We start from the raw sequence: 14,222 nt of genomic DNA, 5'->3' as shown, positions 1-14,222 counted from the left end.
CATTCAAGATAGTTCTCATCATTTTTGTGATCTATTTCTGTAGAGATGTAGTTATTTCTTATATATAGTGCAACTCTACCTCCTCTTTCACCTAATTTAAACGATTTAAATCCTTTTAGCTGCATGTTCCATTTGTGGGTTTCACCCCACCAAGTTTCTGTAATGGCAACCATGTTGTATCTGCCCTCATTTACTTGAATTTCTAATTCACCCTGTTTATTCCTCATACTCATCTGCATTGGCGAACTCTTCCAAATTGAATCGTTTTCTCCAGCGAATTCCCCCGCCTGACTTGGCCGAAAGAAGCGAGATGTAGCAAGATGCTTTTTTTCTTTTGTTTTAATTTTAATTATTTTCTAGCAGACAAGCTGAACAAAGAACTCCCCCGGGTTTAAGTTAGTGTTCCATACTTCCTGCAATAAACTTATTTTAAGGAGCAGCTTTGGTGAAAGGAGGGGATAAAAAAAAAAACAACAACAATCAAGGACAATTAAAAAAACAACAATGAACCCAGAAACCCAAAATATATACTACGGTCACAGGTGATTGGCAGATCAATATATATATCACCAAAGGGGAGAGGGAGGGAAAATGGGGGGTGGGTAGGTGGAAATATTTCACCAAGTCGTCGTTTTTTTCAGTGCTTTAGAAAACAAACAAAAAAAATGTGTGATCCATCTTCACCCTGTCTTTTCAAGTCTGTGCAGGCTTCAGAAGAGGCTGTCTTGCTAGAGGAACCAAGAATCCGTTCTACATTATCTGTAGACCCTGAATGGAGGACTCCAAAGTCTAGAGGGATGGGAGTGGGGGAAGAAAAGAAGTAAGGAAGCAGGTTAATTCACCGTGACAACCGAAGCCAACCACAGCTCTACGGAGGCCATACAGATGGTCCTTGACTTTGCGACCGCCAGCGAGCCCCAGAGTTTGTGTTGTTGAGCAAAGCGTCTATTGAGTTTTCGCCCCATTGAAGCAGGTTTAGCTCATTTCGTGGGAGCGTCCAGATTCTAGGCTAATTCCTCTCTTGGCCCCACCCTCTCTCCTCCTTCTCCTACACAATTAACAGAGGAGCTGGCAAACATAAAGTCCTCGACTTTATGACCGCCACTGAGCCCCAGAGTTTGTGTTGCTGAACGAAGCGTCTATTGAGTTTTCGCCTTACTGAAGCGGGTTTAGCTCATTTCGTGGGAGCATCCAGATTCTAGGCTAATTCCTCTCTTGGCCCCACCCTCTCTCCTCCTTCTCCTACACAATTAACAGAGGAGCTGGCAAACATTACGTCAACGATAGGGTGGGCCGGTATAATCCATCAAAGAGAAGCCGTGCGTGTGTGTGTTTGTGTGTGTGTGTGTGTGTCAAACGTACCTTGAAGTCCCAGATGGTCATGGCTCCGTCAATGCCAGTGGTGCAAAACTTGCGACAATCTTGCTTGTCCACTTCATAAATAGACACTTGACTAGACAAAAAATTGGAAAGGGGTGCAAGAAATTACAGGAGAACAGATAAAATACAAAGCCGAAATCTTTCTGCTGGGAATAATCAAAGGGAAATATACAAAGAAAATTAAGTACATATTAACACAGCTAGAATAGCATTTGCTCAATGCTGGAAACAAAATAATATCCCCTTGGACGAATTAGTGATACAAAATTTTTGGATTGTGCAGCGATAGACAAGTGAACACTAAAATTAAAAGATAAAGAAGAGTTGGAATATTATGAAATTTGGAACATTTGGTAAAAATGGCTGCAAAACAAGAATAAAATTAATTAAGCTGAAAAACTATAGAGATAAATAGATAGATAGATAGATAGATAGATAGATAGATAGATAGATAGATAGATAGATAGATAGATAGATAGATAGATAGAGGATAGAGAACTGTGTATAAAGATGTGTAAACATAGAAGCGAAATAATATATACATGTACAGGTATGATGACATAATGTTGATATAATGTGTTGTAGAAGGGGAAAAAATAATTTTTTAAAAATAGACACTTGACTGCAAGAGGAGGAGGAGGAGGAGGAGGATGAAACCAGTATTTGACTCAGAAGAAATTGTACACTTGTTTTAATTGTATTTTTTGAACTATGCTTTGAGTCATGTTTTGGTACTGTTTTATTATGTGATTTGTAAACCACTTATGGCGATGATGGCACATGTACCCGATGGTAACTCACGTAATGCTATTCTGGTGCAGCGTATCCAGTGTAGCGTGGCGGTCTTCCGTAGTGGCTCTCTTGTCCATGTTGCGGAAACGCTCCATGGCCGAAACGTTGCGCTGAATGCTCTGCTTAGGAATGTCAAGCTTGGAGACAAAGTTGAGCGCTCCGCGGTCGTCACAGTTGAAAAGCATCGGGCAGCAATCGTGGCCCTGGGAGAAGGAAACAGCGCATCGGGGCTTTGGATCGGCGTTTCACGAGCCTGACCGCTGGAAGACGCGGGGGGGGGGATGGAAGACTCCTCCCAGAATTCCCCAGCTCTCAAAAGCTTCCAAAACTAAGCAAAGACACTCACAGCAGCCACCACGCTGTTCTCCGAGACGAAGGACACGCTCAGCAAGGGGAGAAACTCGGTTTTCAGCTGGGAGAGCCTAAAAAACAAGAACGGTTAAGAACGTAGCATCGCAACGGGATCGCGTCCATTGTTTGCACCGCGTAAAACGATCCGCCTTCTCCATTAGGTCAATCGCAAACTAAGAAGCCACATTTCAATTCCTGAGCCCTGGTGGCGCAGGGGTTAAAGTGAAGGATTGGGGGCAAACTCTGCCCACAGCCTGGAGATCGAACCTGACGAGGCTCAAGGTAGACTCAGCCTTCCATCCTTCCGAGGTTTGTAAAAGGAGGACCCAGATTGTTAGGGGCAATTATCCTAACGTTGTAAATCACCCAAAGAGAGCTGTAAAGCACTACGGGGCCATATAGAAACCTAAATATGATTGCTATTGTCTGCAATGTAAGCTAGATAAAGGTAAAAGCTCCCCTCGCACGTATGTGCTAGTCGTTCCCGACTCTAGGGGGCGGTGCTCATCTCCGTTTCAAAGCCAAAGAGCCAGCGCTGTCTGAAGACGTCTCCGTGGTCATGTGGCCGGCATGACTCAAGACCGAAGGCGCACGGAACGCTGTTACCTTCCCACCAAAGGTGGTTCCTATTTTCCTACTTGCATTTTTTAACCTGCTTTCGAATTGCTAGGTTGGCAGAAGTTGGGACAAGTCACGGGAGCTCACTCTGTTACGCGGCTCTAGGAATTCGAACCACCAAACTTTTCTGATTGATAGCGTCTTAACCAATGAGTCACCGTCTCCCTTTTCATAAGCTGGATGCCTGAGGCTAAATGGATTCCTTCTTTAGAATTGGGGGACCCTCTTCGTGGGCAGGCGAAACAGCCGGACCCACCGCACCGGAAGCCATTCGGAGAAGCGCTGCCCTGCCCCCTTGCCGCAGCTACTTACATCATGTTTTTCGAGGCATCGGCAACGGATACGGTGCTATCGTGGCTGACCCAGGCGAGGCGGTTCCCGCTAGCCGAGAAACTGACGCTGTGGACCCAACCGCCACTGCCGGTGCCCCCGAATTCAGCCATCAGCTGCCCAAAGGGCATTTTGGAGCCCCAAGGCGTGCTGGCCGGCTTCTCGTCCACTTCCTTAATGTAGGCTGAAAACACCCTGCGGGAAGCGAAAGTTTGTCCTTGAGAGGGAAACACGGTACAAAACATGAAATAGCAAATCTAAAATATTATACACATGTTAGATGGCAGATATAGTTATTTGCTTCATTTGTCACTGCCAGGTTACCAGGGAAATCTCGATTATAAGCTCAATTTTGGCACCCTGACAATTATAGGTTGGATATTTGTCTTTTGGCCCGTAACAATTCAGTGACATTGTTGTAAAACGAGGTCAACAGACAGCCAACCAACCAATCAGAATAGAGCCGGAAGGGACTTGGAGGTCTTCCAGTCCAGTCCCTTGCTCCAACAGGAGACCCGATATAATTTGAGACAAATGGCTGTCCAGCCTCCTCTTAAAAATCTTCAGGGATGAAGCAGCTACAACTGGTGTCTTTGTCCTTGCCATGCAAACATGAGACCGTCTGGTATCAGCCATCTGCAATGAACGCCTTTTTAAAAGTAGAATTTTAGTCAGAAATTGATATTCTCTTCTCATCTCTCTCACTCTTCTTGGTGCTTGTTTCAGAACCACAATCTCCTTATCTTTATATTTCAATGTTTTATCACCTACAGCTTTTGAAGGCAAGTTCTTCCACTGATTGATTGTTCTCACTGTCAGGAAATGTCTCCTTAGTTCTAAGTTGCTTCTCTCCTTGATTAATTTCCATCCATTGCTTCTTCTTCTGCCCTCAGGTGCTTTGTAGAATAGCTTGACTCCCTCTTCTTTGGGGCAACCCCTGAGATATTGGAAGACTGCTATCATGTCTCCTCTAGTTCTTCTTTTCATTTAACTAGACATAACCAATTCCTCCAACTGTTCATCTGTTTTAGCCTCCAGTGCCCTAATCCTTTTGTTGCTGTTCTCTGCACTCTTTCTAGAGTCTCCACATCTTTTTTACATCATGGTGACCAAAACAACTATTTATATATTTCTTTTTTTCCCTGGAATATAAGTTTGGAGGGAATCCAAACTTATACAATAGCAGAGTTGGAAGGGACCTTGGAGGTCTTCTAGTCCAACCCCCTGCTTAGGCAGGAAACCCTACAACACTTCAGACAAATGGTTATCCAACATCTTCTTTAAAACTTCCAGTGTTGGAGCATTTACAACTTCTGGAGGCAAGTTGTTGCACTGATTCATTGTTCTAAGGAACTTTCTCCTTAGTTCTAAGTTGCTTCTCTCCTTGATTAGTTTCCACCCATTGCTTCTTGTCCTGCCTTCTGGTGCTTTGGAGAATAGCTTGGCTCCCTCTTCTTTGGGGCAGCCCCTCAAATACCAGAATACCATTTCATAAAAGCTATGAGCGTTCTCACCTGCATTTAAAATCACAGGATCCAGCTGCCAGCAGGACGTTATTCGGGTGCCAATCTAGACTAAGGACGGTGGAACGAATGGGCTTCTTGATGTGCTTGCTCACCCACCTAGGAAACAGAAAAGGACATCTCGCATCACTCTCTTTTAGTGCTGAATGTGCACTAAAGATGCCATTCAAATCCCTGTGGGTTGCAAAATGGGTCTGAACACTACAACTGACCTCATGATACCAATCTAGTTGGTTCCCAAGTCCATAAAGTTTTCCCCTGTTCTGACCGAGGCTTCCCAAGAGCAGGAAGCAAACTCCTTGTCCAACAAAAAAACCCTTTTATTAATTGACTGTGAATTCTGCTCCTTCACATCCAGCAAAGTCTTTCCAGGGAGGATTTACGGTCACAGACCTTATCTGGCTTGGAGAGCTGCCAGACTAATCTCTGCAGAACTTGGCAAGGAGTCTCGGAGAGTCACAAACCAATTAAGCAAATTAATTGTCCCCTGCAAACTCCACTCCCCTTTCACTCCTCTTTTATTTCTTCTGGGAGGGGCCATTCATCGTCCACCTGTGGCCTTACTCCCAAGTCGACCTCTGTTCTTTAGCTGTTCCCTTCATCTGACAACTCTGTGCATGCACACTCTGGGAACAGGCTCCAGCTGTTCTTCTGCCTCACTGATGTCTGACTCTGAAGGCAGCTGATAACTGTCAGACAGCCCTGGCCCCCTCTCTCCCTCCGACACAGAGCCCTCATCAGAGCCTTCCTCTGACTCCAGGACTGGCCCATCTTCCTCCCAACCTCCAAATCTGCTGCCAGCTCTGCTGGACACCTACGGGCCACAACAGGAGCTGGCTAATCTTTCTGGGAACGTAGCCACAAACTCCTGGACGAGTTTTCTTTTCTTTCAAGTCACGTAAAAGCGCGAGACAGCTTGGCAGTGAATTAACTGCCAGGAACCCTATTACCCAGTTTGCTGCCAGGCCGGTGGGATGAGCGTTGCAAGAGATGAGCCCGCTCACTCACCAGTCGTTTTCAGATTCGAAATAGCAGACGGAGATGAGGCGAGCGCCGCTTCCGACCGCAAATTTGTTCTCCAGAGGCGACCATTTCACAAAGGTGGCTGCTCGGTTGATCCGGAGGATGACCAAAGTTGGTTTCCAAACTCCGTCCTTCTGGCTCCAGACGTAAGCGTTGCGATCAGCCCCGCAGGTCACGATGCGGTCGCTCTTGGGGGCCCAGTCGATGCCTGTGATGGAGAGAAAGGGCCCGTTAACGGCTCAGCTTTTGAAGGCCACCGTTCTGAGATCATCACTGTGCTTCTCAAGCTTGGCAAGTTTCAGATGCGGGGACTTCAACTCCCAGAATTCCCCCCAGCCAGCTGGCTGGGGGGAATTCTGGGAGTTGGAGGTCCACGCACCTAAAACTTGAGAAACACTGTTTTAGGGTTTTAATCTTTCGCAGCGGCATCTTAGATTGGTCTACTTTTGCTATTTACTGCGCCGAACATCAATTTGTTAAGATGTCAAGTCCCTAATCGTCAGAGAGAACCAAGGAAACGAGGTTCCCATGGAGCTTCGTTCATGGGGTGGAACGCCAAGAGAGAGGGAACGGGAATGCAGAATCTTCAAAACAAAACTGAACTGAAAGCTGTCGTTTATGTGTGAATTCATTCGTTCTATCTCTTTTCCCAGATAAGACTGAGACGCCCATCTGCTTCTCCTTGGCCATGTTTCAAAGTCTTCCCAAGTTTTCTTTCTTAGCCTCCGAGATTTCTCTTACATCAGGTGTCGTATGCGTTTACACAAGGGTACACCCTACACCTCCTCTTTAATTCCTAAAGTGGTTTAACCAGGAATTCGGAAGAGCAAGAAAAAGACGAACGTTTCTCAGTGAAATGGGCCATAAATGTTGGATTAGTCATATGCCAATGATATGTATCAGCCCAGCAATGGATACGTTTCCCAATGGAAAAATTGGATGGGGATTTGTTATTGTTATTATTGTTATTATTATTATTATTAGCAACAAAAAAATTGTATCACAGCGGCCAGTTGTTTCGCCGGATTTGGCATTGGTTACTAGTCGGGCCCCACCCAGGGGCCTAGGACGTTGTAACGTATTTTCGTAATATGCATGCAGATCCAAGCAGTGCGGCTTTTTGCATTTGACTGATGGTGATTTTGTCAATTTTTAACTGTTTTAAATGTAATTCCAGTGCTTTTGGAATAGCACCCAGTGTACCAATTACCACTGGAATTAACCACTGCTGGTTTGTGCCATAGTCGTTGAATTTCGATTTTTAAGTCCTGGTATCTTGCGATTTTTTCAAGTTCCTTCTCGGCGACCCTGCTATCCCCTGGTATTGCGATGTCTATGATTGTGACCTTATTTTTCTCAACCAGTGTGATGTCTGGTGTATTATGCGCCAGTATTTTGTCCGTTTGTATACGGAAATCCCACAAGTTCTTGACCATCTGATTTTCGGTGACTTTTTCAGGCTGATGTTCCCACCAGTTTGTTGCTGTTTTAATATTATAATTTTTGCACAAATTCCAATGGATCATTTGTGCTACTGAATAATAATTATTATTATTATTACTAATAATTACTATTATTATTATTATTCTACTTGGTTTGAAATGTGAAGGAACAAGGCACGCCAGAATGAATTCCATCCAAAGGAAGGGAATGCTTAAAAGAGGCATTTTACTCTCGCAGGAAATCAGAGGTTATCTTCTTCAGAATTGTGCAGGTTGTGTAGGATTCACACACACACACACACACCCGCCCAAGACAGAAGCTGCATGAGCTGATGCGGCTCTTACCGGTGATGTGTCCGTTGTGTTCCTTCAGTTCATGAGCCTTCACCCACTGGTTCCCATTCTTCTTGTAAATGTGAACTTCGTGGTTGTTCGGGCTGATGGCGATCTCTGCCAAGAGAATCATTGGATTTGCGTTAACAAAAACAGAGAGGGAGAAAGAGAGGGGGAGGGAGGGAGGGAGAGAGAGAGAGAGAGAGAGAGAGAGAGAGTGAGGGAGAGAGAGAGAGGGAGAGGTTTAGAAAACATTATTCATTCATCCTTCTCTTACAGTAATTTTTCCCAAATGGAGAGACTGCATAAGGCGCATGGAAATGAATATAAAATGAAAAGAAAACACAACGGTGAGAAGCCAAAGATGTTAAACAGAAGCTGATGCTAAAGTTCAACTCAACAGAAGATGTCTTGGTGAAAAGAATTGCCACAAGGGAAAAACTGGATTACACTGGTGAATAAAACTCAACCAGTGAAAAATGTGTAGCTGTGAAAGGTAGAAGGGGAAGCTTTCCACCTTTTGCACACTTTTCGGGCCTGTCTTTTACACCAGAAGCGTGCAACAAAGAACTCGAGGTGCGTCAAGAGGAAAACAGCAGAGGGTGAGGAGGTTAAACAGCCTTCTGTCTTTCCCCGCCTACACATCTTCCCAACTCTCTTTTGCAAACCGTCCCTCACGAAAAAAGCTTAAACAGCAACTCAGCTGTGGGGTCCTTGGTGCTGTCTGAGCTTGGCGGCCTTCTTGCAAACATTTCATTACCAAACCGTGGTGAGTAACATCACCAGGGCTGTGCACTGATTTTGTTGCCTAGCTTGGTAATGAAACGCCTGCAAGAAAGCCCCACGCTCACACAGCACCAAGGACGTCACGGCTCACCTCCACAAATATCCTCTTCTACCTAGAACAGGGGTGTCAAACTCGACTTCATTGTGGGCCGCATCAGGGTTGTGTCTGACCTCGGGGGAGGGGATGGGCATGGTGGGGTGGGTGTGGCCAGCTTGATGCCCAGGACGGCCTGCAGGCCATCTAAGCACTCCACGGGCTAGATCTGGCCCCCTGGCGTTGAGTTTGACACCACTGCCCTCGAACCTTAGTTACTAGCAGCTGTGGGTTTTCAGCAGCGTATCAAGTAAATGTTTATTGAAATCACAGTTTAAAAAGCAAACCCTCACGGATGACACTCACGGGTTCGGTCTCGGTTCCAGGCGTGGCAGGTGATTGGCTCAAGTAAGAACTGGTGTAGCGACATTCTGGCAGGAGGATCTTGAAAGTCTAAACGGAAGATAAACCAACCATCAGCCAGTTGTTTACATGCCAAACCGTAAACGTAATGGAGAGAGGAGCTGCAACCGTCAAATGTATTCAAGTGGCTTCTTTAAATTTGGATTGAGGAAGAAAGGAGCACTCCGCCTTCCCAAGATCAGACTCACAAAAGCAGAGAAAGAGAATTTTTTTTAAATTTTATTTTATTTTATCAATTTCATATATACATTCACAATTATATGACAATTTTTCCTACTGTTGACAATATACTTGAAAATTGCTTTTTTAACATCCCATAGATCCATCTTATCTTACAACGGTCCTACTTCTTCTTCCCTCCCTCCCTCTTTCCTTCCCTCGTTTCTTCTCTCCTACTCCCCTTCCCTCCCCCTTCCCTCCTTCCTTCCCTCCTTTCTTTTCTCCTTCTCTCCTTCCTTTCCCCCTTCCTTTCCTCCTTCCTTCCCGCCTTCCTTCTCTCCTACATTCCCTCCTTCCTTCCCTCCTTTCTTCTCTCCTTCCTTCCCTCCTTGCTTTCCTCCCTCCTTCCTACCCCCCTTTCTTCTCTTTCTTTTCTCCTTCCTTCCTTCCTCCTCTCCTTTCCCTTCTCTCCTTCCCCTTCCTCCCCTTTACCCTTCCCCTCTTCTTCCCATTCCTCCCCTCTTTCCTACTCTTACATTCCCTCCCATTCTTCCTCTGCCTTTCCCTTTCGAGAAAGAGAATTTTATATGTTCCCCCTTCCTGCTTTTATCTGTAAGACGCCCTGAGTCTCTCGAGAGTGGGCGGCATACAAATCCTAATAAACCGTAAACTGGCTGGCAGAGCCCCAATCAGCCCACCCAGGTGATACACAGCTGGAAATGTAAGCAAACAGAATCCTCTTCATATAGACATCAAATCAATGACTCTCATACGCTGGAATGAGCCCATAATCAGGGCAGAGTAACGATAAAACAGGTTGTCACCTAATGACTCTACAAAACTGACCCGGCCTCTCTGCTTTCTCAGACAGGAAGCTGCACAGACCGTGCCCTTTGGATTCGTTTATTGTTCAAAGGATTACCCAAGGCTAGAAAATGGATTTTATTCAGTAGCCTCTGCATACTTTACATTTATTTCCATTTCAATTAGAGAGGAGATTTTTTTTTCCCTCGAAAGCCATCCCTCGGCTTAACAACTCAGTCCTCACAACACTGTCGAACTATTTACTAAGACTGTATTACTATTATTCTTCTCTTCCTTCCTGGTATCTACCTCTCCCCACTTATGACTATAACCGTGTTGCTTGTATCTTTCCATTTATATTGTTTTATTTGCTTGCTAGTACGATTTGATAGCTTATTACTAACCTTAACTATCACTAAGCATTGTGTCTTTTTATTCTTGATGAAGGCATGTTATTCTCCTTGTGTACACTGAGAACATATGCACCAAAGACAAAATCCTTTAAATAATTCTATTCTATTCGTCCTTCAGATCAAAAGAGAGATGCATTTCTATCTGTGTAGATAGATCTATCTATCTATTTCTATCTTTTAACTCTTTAGCCTTCAGGGATAGAGACCACGGCGACCAGTTGATTGAAAAAAGTCCATTCTTTCCCCATAACTCTGTATTTTTCTGCTACAAAGTGGAGTAAAATGAAATTCACCTTCGTGCCTATCATAAAAAGAAAGCAGCAAATATTTTTGCTGGCCGACTTTCTAGATAGGAGAAAGGCAAGAATACTACAGGAGTGTCCTTTTCTGGCTGAGCCCTTTTGCAAAACAGGATTGCATTGTTGGTTTTATTTACAAAATTCAGATTCCGTGGGCTGGGACTTCTCTTGACAGATGGATGGCCTCTCCTACACCCTATCATCTCAATTAGTAATTCTTCTTCTTCTTCTTGTGCCGAATCCGTCATCGGATGTTGGCAATCACGTTGGCGATCCCATTTTTATCAACAGTCGCACGAAAAAGTCCCGTTGAGTTTTGTCCAAACCGGACCCTTAAGATTTTGAAGCCATCATGATGTTCTTCTTCTTCTTCTGCCTGGACTTCCTTGGTCTTCAGTCTTTCCTTGGAGGATTACGTGAAGGACGCTGTATTTTTTTTTCCCCCCGGGTGTCGCGTCCCATATCCAAAATATTCCAACTTTTGCTTTTTTAACGGTTTGGATGATTTTTTTTCCCCTTGGTTTTTCCCAGGCGGCTTATTGTAATTAATATAATACACCACCAACATACACAACGCCTTACTAGAGCTTTTCCAATGTATTGAGACATCCACCCTCCTATTTCCGTGGATCTGAAAATCAGGATTGAAGACGCCGCTTCATGATCGAAAGGGGAAAGAGAGCGCGATCCACAAAAGGTTTATTTATTTATTTATTCGCACGGATTTTTCTTTTTTAAAAAAAAAAAACTCCCGCTTTTAGAGCATTTATAGAATGTGAGCAGGGGGTCCTCGACTTACGACCCCCCCCCCCCCCCGCTGTTGTTTCAGGGAGAAATTTGTTCAGGGAGTTTCGCCCCATGTTAACACTTTCCTCGCCCTATCCTTGTTCGGGGAATCCCTGCAGGTCGCTAAACGAGTCGCGTGGTTGTTAAGCGAACACGGCTTCCCCGTTAACTCGGCTCGTCATGAGGTCAGTCGGGGGGGGGGGGGCGCCAGGAGGCTACGACCGTCGTAAATATGAGTCAGTTGTCAAATATCCGAATAGACATCCCGTGACCATGGGAGGGGATTCAGTGAGAAAAACGGTCGTTAAGCGTAAAAAACGGTCGTTAAGCGTGAAAAACGGTCCCAAATCCCTTTTTTCAGTGCTGGTGTAACTTCAGTCACTAAGCGATCTGTTGTAAGTCGAGGACCGCCTGTAGCTCCCCATCTCATCGTTATTAAAAGCCAAGAGCACCATTTTGGTCCCATTTCCATGAAAATATAGCATTTTGAGGGGTTTTTTACATACATTTATTCTCTCTAAAGGGGTTCGCGCCCCCCCTTCCGTTAAGGAAGACCTCTGCCCCTCCCCTTTGCCCCCCCCGGCCTTCACTCACCTCCCGGGCCTGAGGGAAGCGGGGCTCGCGGACTCTGGTCAGTCAACGCGGCTCCGCTCCTCGAGAAGCGACCGACGGCAACGACAGGAAGGCGCGGTCGCCAAGCAGGGCCCGGCTCTGGGATAAGAGCCACTGCGCCTGCGCAACCTCCCCCTCCTCGGTGCTACAGCGCGCCTGCGCGGTGGGACCGAAGGCCTCGCCCTCTGACCTCTTCTCCCGCCACGCCTCCTCTCCGCACTGGGCGGGCAGAGCTCCTTGCGCCTGCGCGCGGGAGGGCTGCGTTCCGGAAGGGAGGCGTTCCCCCCTGACTGCGCTTGCGCGAGGAAACAGGTTGGGTTGGGTTCGGTTGGGTTGGGTTGGGTTGGGGGGGCGAAAGGCAAGACGGGGTGATGTAGTGCGCCTGCGCGGGTGGGGTGGAGACCAGGGTGTGGGAATAGTCCCGTCGCAGAGTTTCTCGAGATTAAATTAAAGCGAGATAAAAGGTTTTTTTGTGAACTAATCTCGGGCACAGGAGCAATATTTGCAGAAGGGGCTGGGTTGTTTCTCCCCACGCAGATAAACGCATGGGTGCAGGGTGTCATTTGTGGCACCCTGTAGATTTATGTTGTTTTTCCCAACGGTTTTCCTGCTGTTTGCAATTTGGGGGGCCACGTTGAAATGCAGCCCACTTTCTGTTAGAATAGAATAGCAGAGTTGGAAGGGACCTTGAAGGTCTTCTAGTCCAACCCCCTGCCTAGGCAGGAAACCCTACACCACTTCAGACAAACGGTTGTCCAACATCTTCTTAAAGACTTCCAGTGTTGAAGCATTCAGAACTTCTGGAGGCAACTTCTGTTCCACCGATTAATTGTTCTGACTGTCAGGAAATTTCTCCTTAGTTCTGAGTTGCTTCTCTCCTTGATGAGTTTCCACCCTTGATTCTTGTTCTACCCTCAGGTGCCCTGGAGAATAGCTTGACTCCCTCTTCTTTGGGGCAACCCCTGAGATATTGGAAGACTGCTATCATGTCTCCCCTGGTCCTTTTCATTAAACTAGACCTACCCAATTCCTGCAACTGTTCTTCATATGTTTTAGCCTCCAATCCCCTAATCATCTTGGTTGCTCTTCTCTGCACTCTTTCTAGAGTCTCCACATCTTTTCTACATCGTGGCGACCAAAACTGAATGCAGGATTCCAAGTGTGGCCTTACCAAGGCCTGATAAAGTGGTATTAACCCTTTACGTGATCTCGATTCTATCCCTCTGTTTATGCAGCCTAGAACTGTTTTGGCTTTTTTGGCAGCTGCTGCACAGCTCGTATTTAAGCGTTTGTCCGCTAGGACTCCCAATATCCCTCTTACAGTTACTACTGTTGAGCAGGGTACCACCTCTATTGCCCCTGTGCATTTGGTTTTTCTTGCCAAAATGTTTCCAAAGAAGACGCTGAGCGTGAGGAAATGCCATCCCTTGCAAGCTTTCCTTGGAAATAAAGGATCTCGCCCAGAAAAATAACTTCACTTTCTTATTTGTAGAACATAAATGATGTTCATGCTGGCCACATGACCACAGAGACATCTTCGGACAGCGCTGGCTCTTCGGCTTTGAAACGGAGATGAGCACCACCCCCTAGAGTTGAGAACGACTAGTACATATGTGCGAGGGGAACCTTTCCCTTTTCCTATCATTCCAAAAGTATTTTGCTGTTCTCCCTAGCTGCACAGTCTATGACTTACAATTGGGACCGGACCTTCGCTGAGTGAAGCCGTTATTAAGTGAGCCGCCATCTCTTCCTTCAGTTGTTAAGCAAATGAACACATTTAAGCAAATCTGGCTTGTCCCATTGACTTACCGTGTTTCCCCCAAAATAAGACCGGGTCTTATTTTCTTTTGACTCCTGAAATAAGCGCTTGCCTTTATTTATTTTTTTTGGGGGGGGGTGTCTACTACTGCAATGCGCTCTACATGGGGCAGCCTTTGAAGAGTATTCGGAGACTTCAGCTCATCCAGAATGCAGCCGCGCGAGCGACTGTGGGTACACCTCGGTACACCCACGTTACACCTATCCTCCGCGAGCTGCACTGGCTACCGATCAGTCTCCGGATACGCTTCAAAGTGCTAGTCGTAACTTATAAAGCCCTTCATGGTATTGGACCT

At 45.9% G+C, this 14,222-nt stretch overlaps 1 protein-coding gene across 1 annotated transcript; it reads right to left on the bottom strand.

Moving 5' to 3' along the window:
- Positions 1–321: 321 nt before the first annotated feature.
- LOC116518042 (actin-related protein 2/3 complex subunit 1A) lies at positions 322–12,251 on the bottom strand. Its single transcript, XM_032231277.1, has 10 exons — positions 12,091–12,251; positions 8,979–9,065; positions 7,805–7,909; positions 6,003–6,225; positions 4,986–5,093; positions 3,454–3,666; positions 2,519–2,594; positions 2,182–2,375; positions 1,363–1,453; positions 322–789 (listed from the first exon to the last, which is right to left on the bottom strand). The coding sequence occupies exons 2-10, from the start codon at positions 9,040–9,042 to the stop codon at positions 751–753; spliced, it is 1,113 nt and encodes a 370-aa protein (XP_032087168.1). The 5' UTR covers positions 9,043–9,065; positions 12,091–12,251; the 3' UTR covers positions 322–750.
- Between the last annotated feature and the right edge of the window lie 1,971 nt (positions 12,252–14,222).

The sequence above is a fragment of the Thamnophis elegans genome, chromosome 14 (assembly GCF_009769535.1).
Source record: "Thamnophis elegans isolate rThaEle1 chromosome 14, rThaEle1.pri, whole genome shotgun sequence".
In the NCBI taxonomy this organism is placed as follows: Eukaryota; Metazoa; Chordata; class Lepidosauria; order Squamata; family Colubridae; genus Thamnophis; species Thamnophis elegans.
This window is presented reverse-complemented; position numbering and strand designations above follow the sequence as displayed.

Coding starts and splice junctions, on each gene's coding strand:
- LOC116518042 (XM_032231277.1), bottom strand. CDS start 9,042: ATGTCGCTACACCAGTTCTTACTTGAGCCAATCACCTGCCACGCCTGG. Junction 6,226..7,804: donor ACACAACGGACACATCACCG/GTAAGAGCCGCA, acceptor TCTCCATCACAG/GCATCGACTGGGCCCCCAAG. Junction 790..1,362: donor TGACCATCTGGGACTTCAAG/GTACGTTTGACA, acceptor CCATCCCTCTAG/ACTTTGGAGTCCTCCATTCA.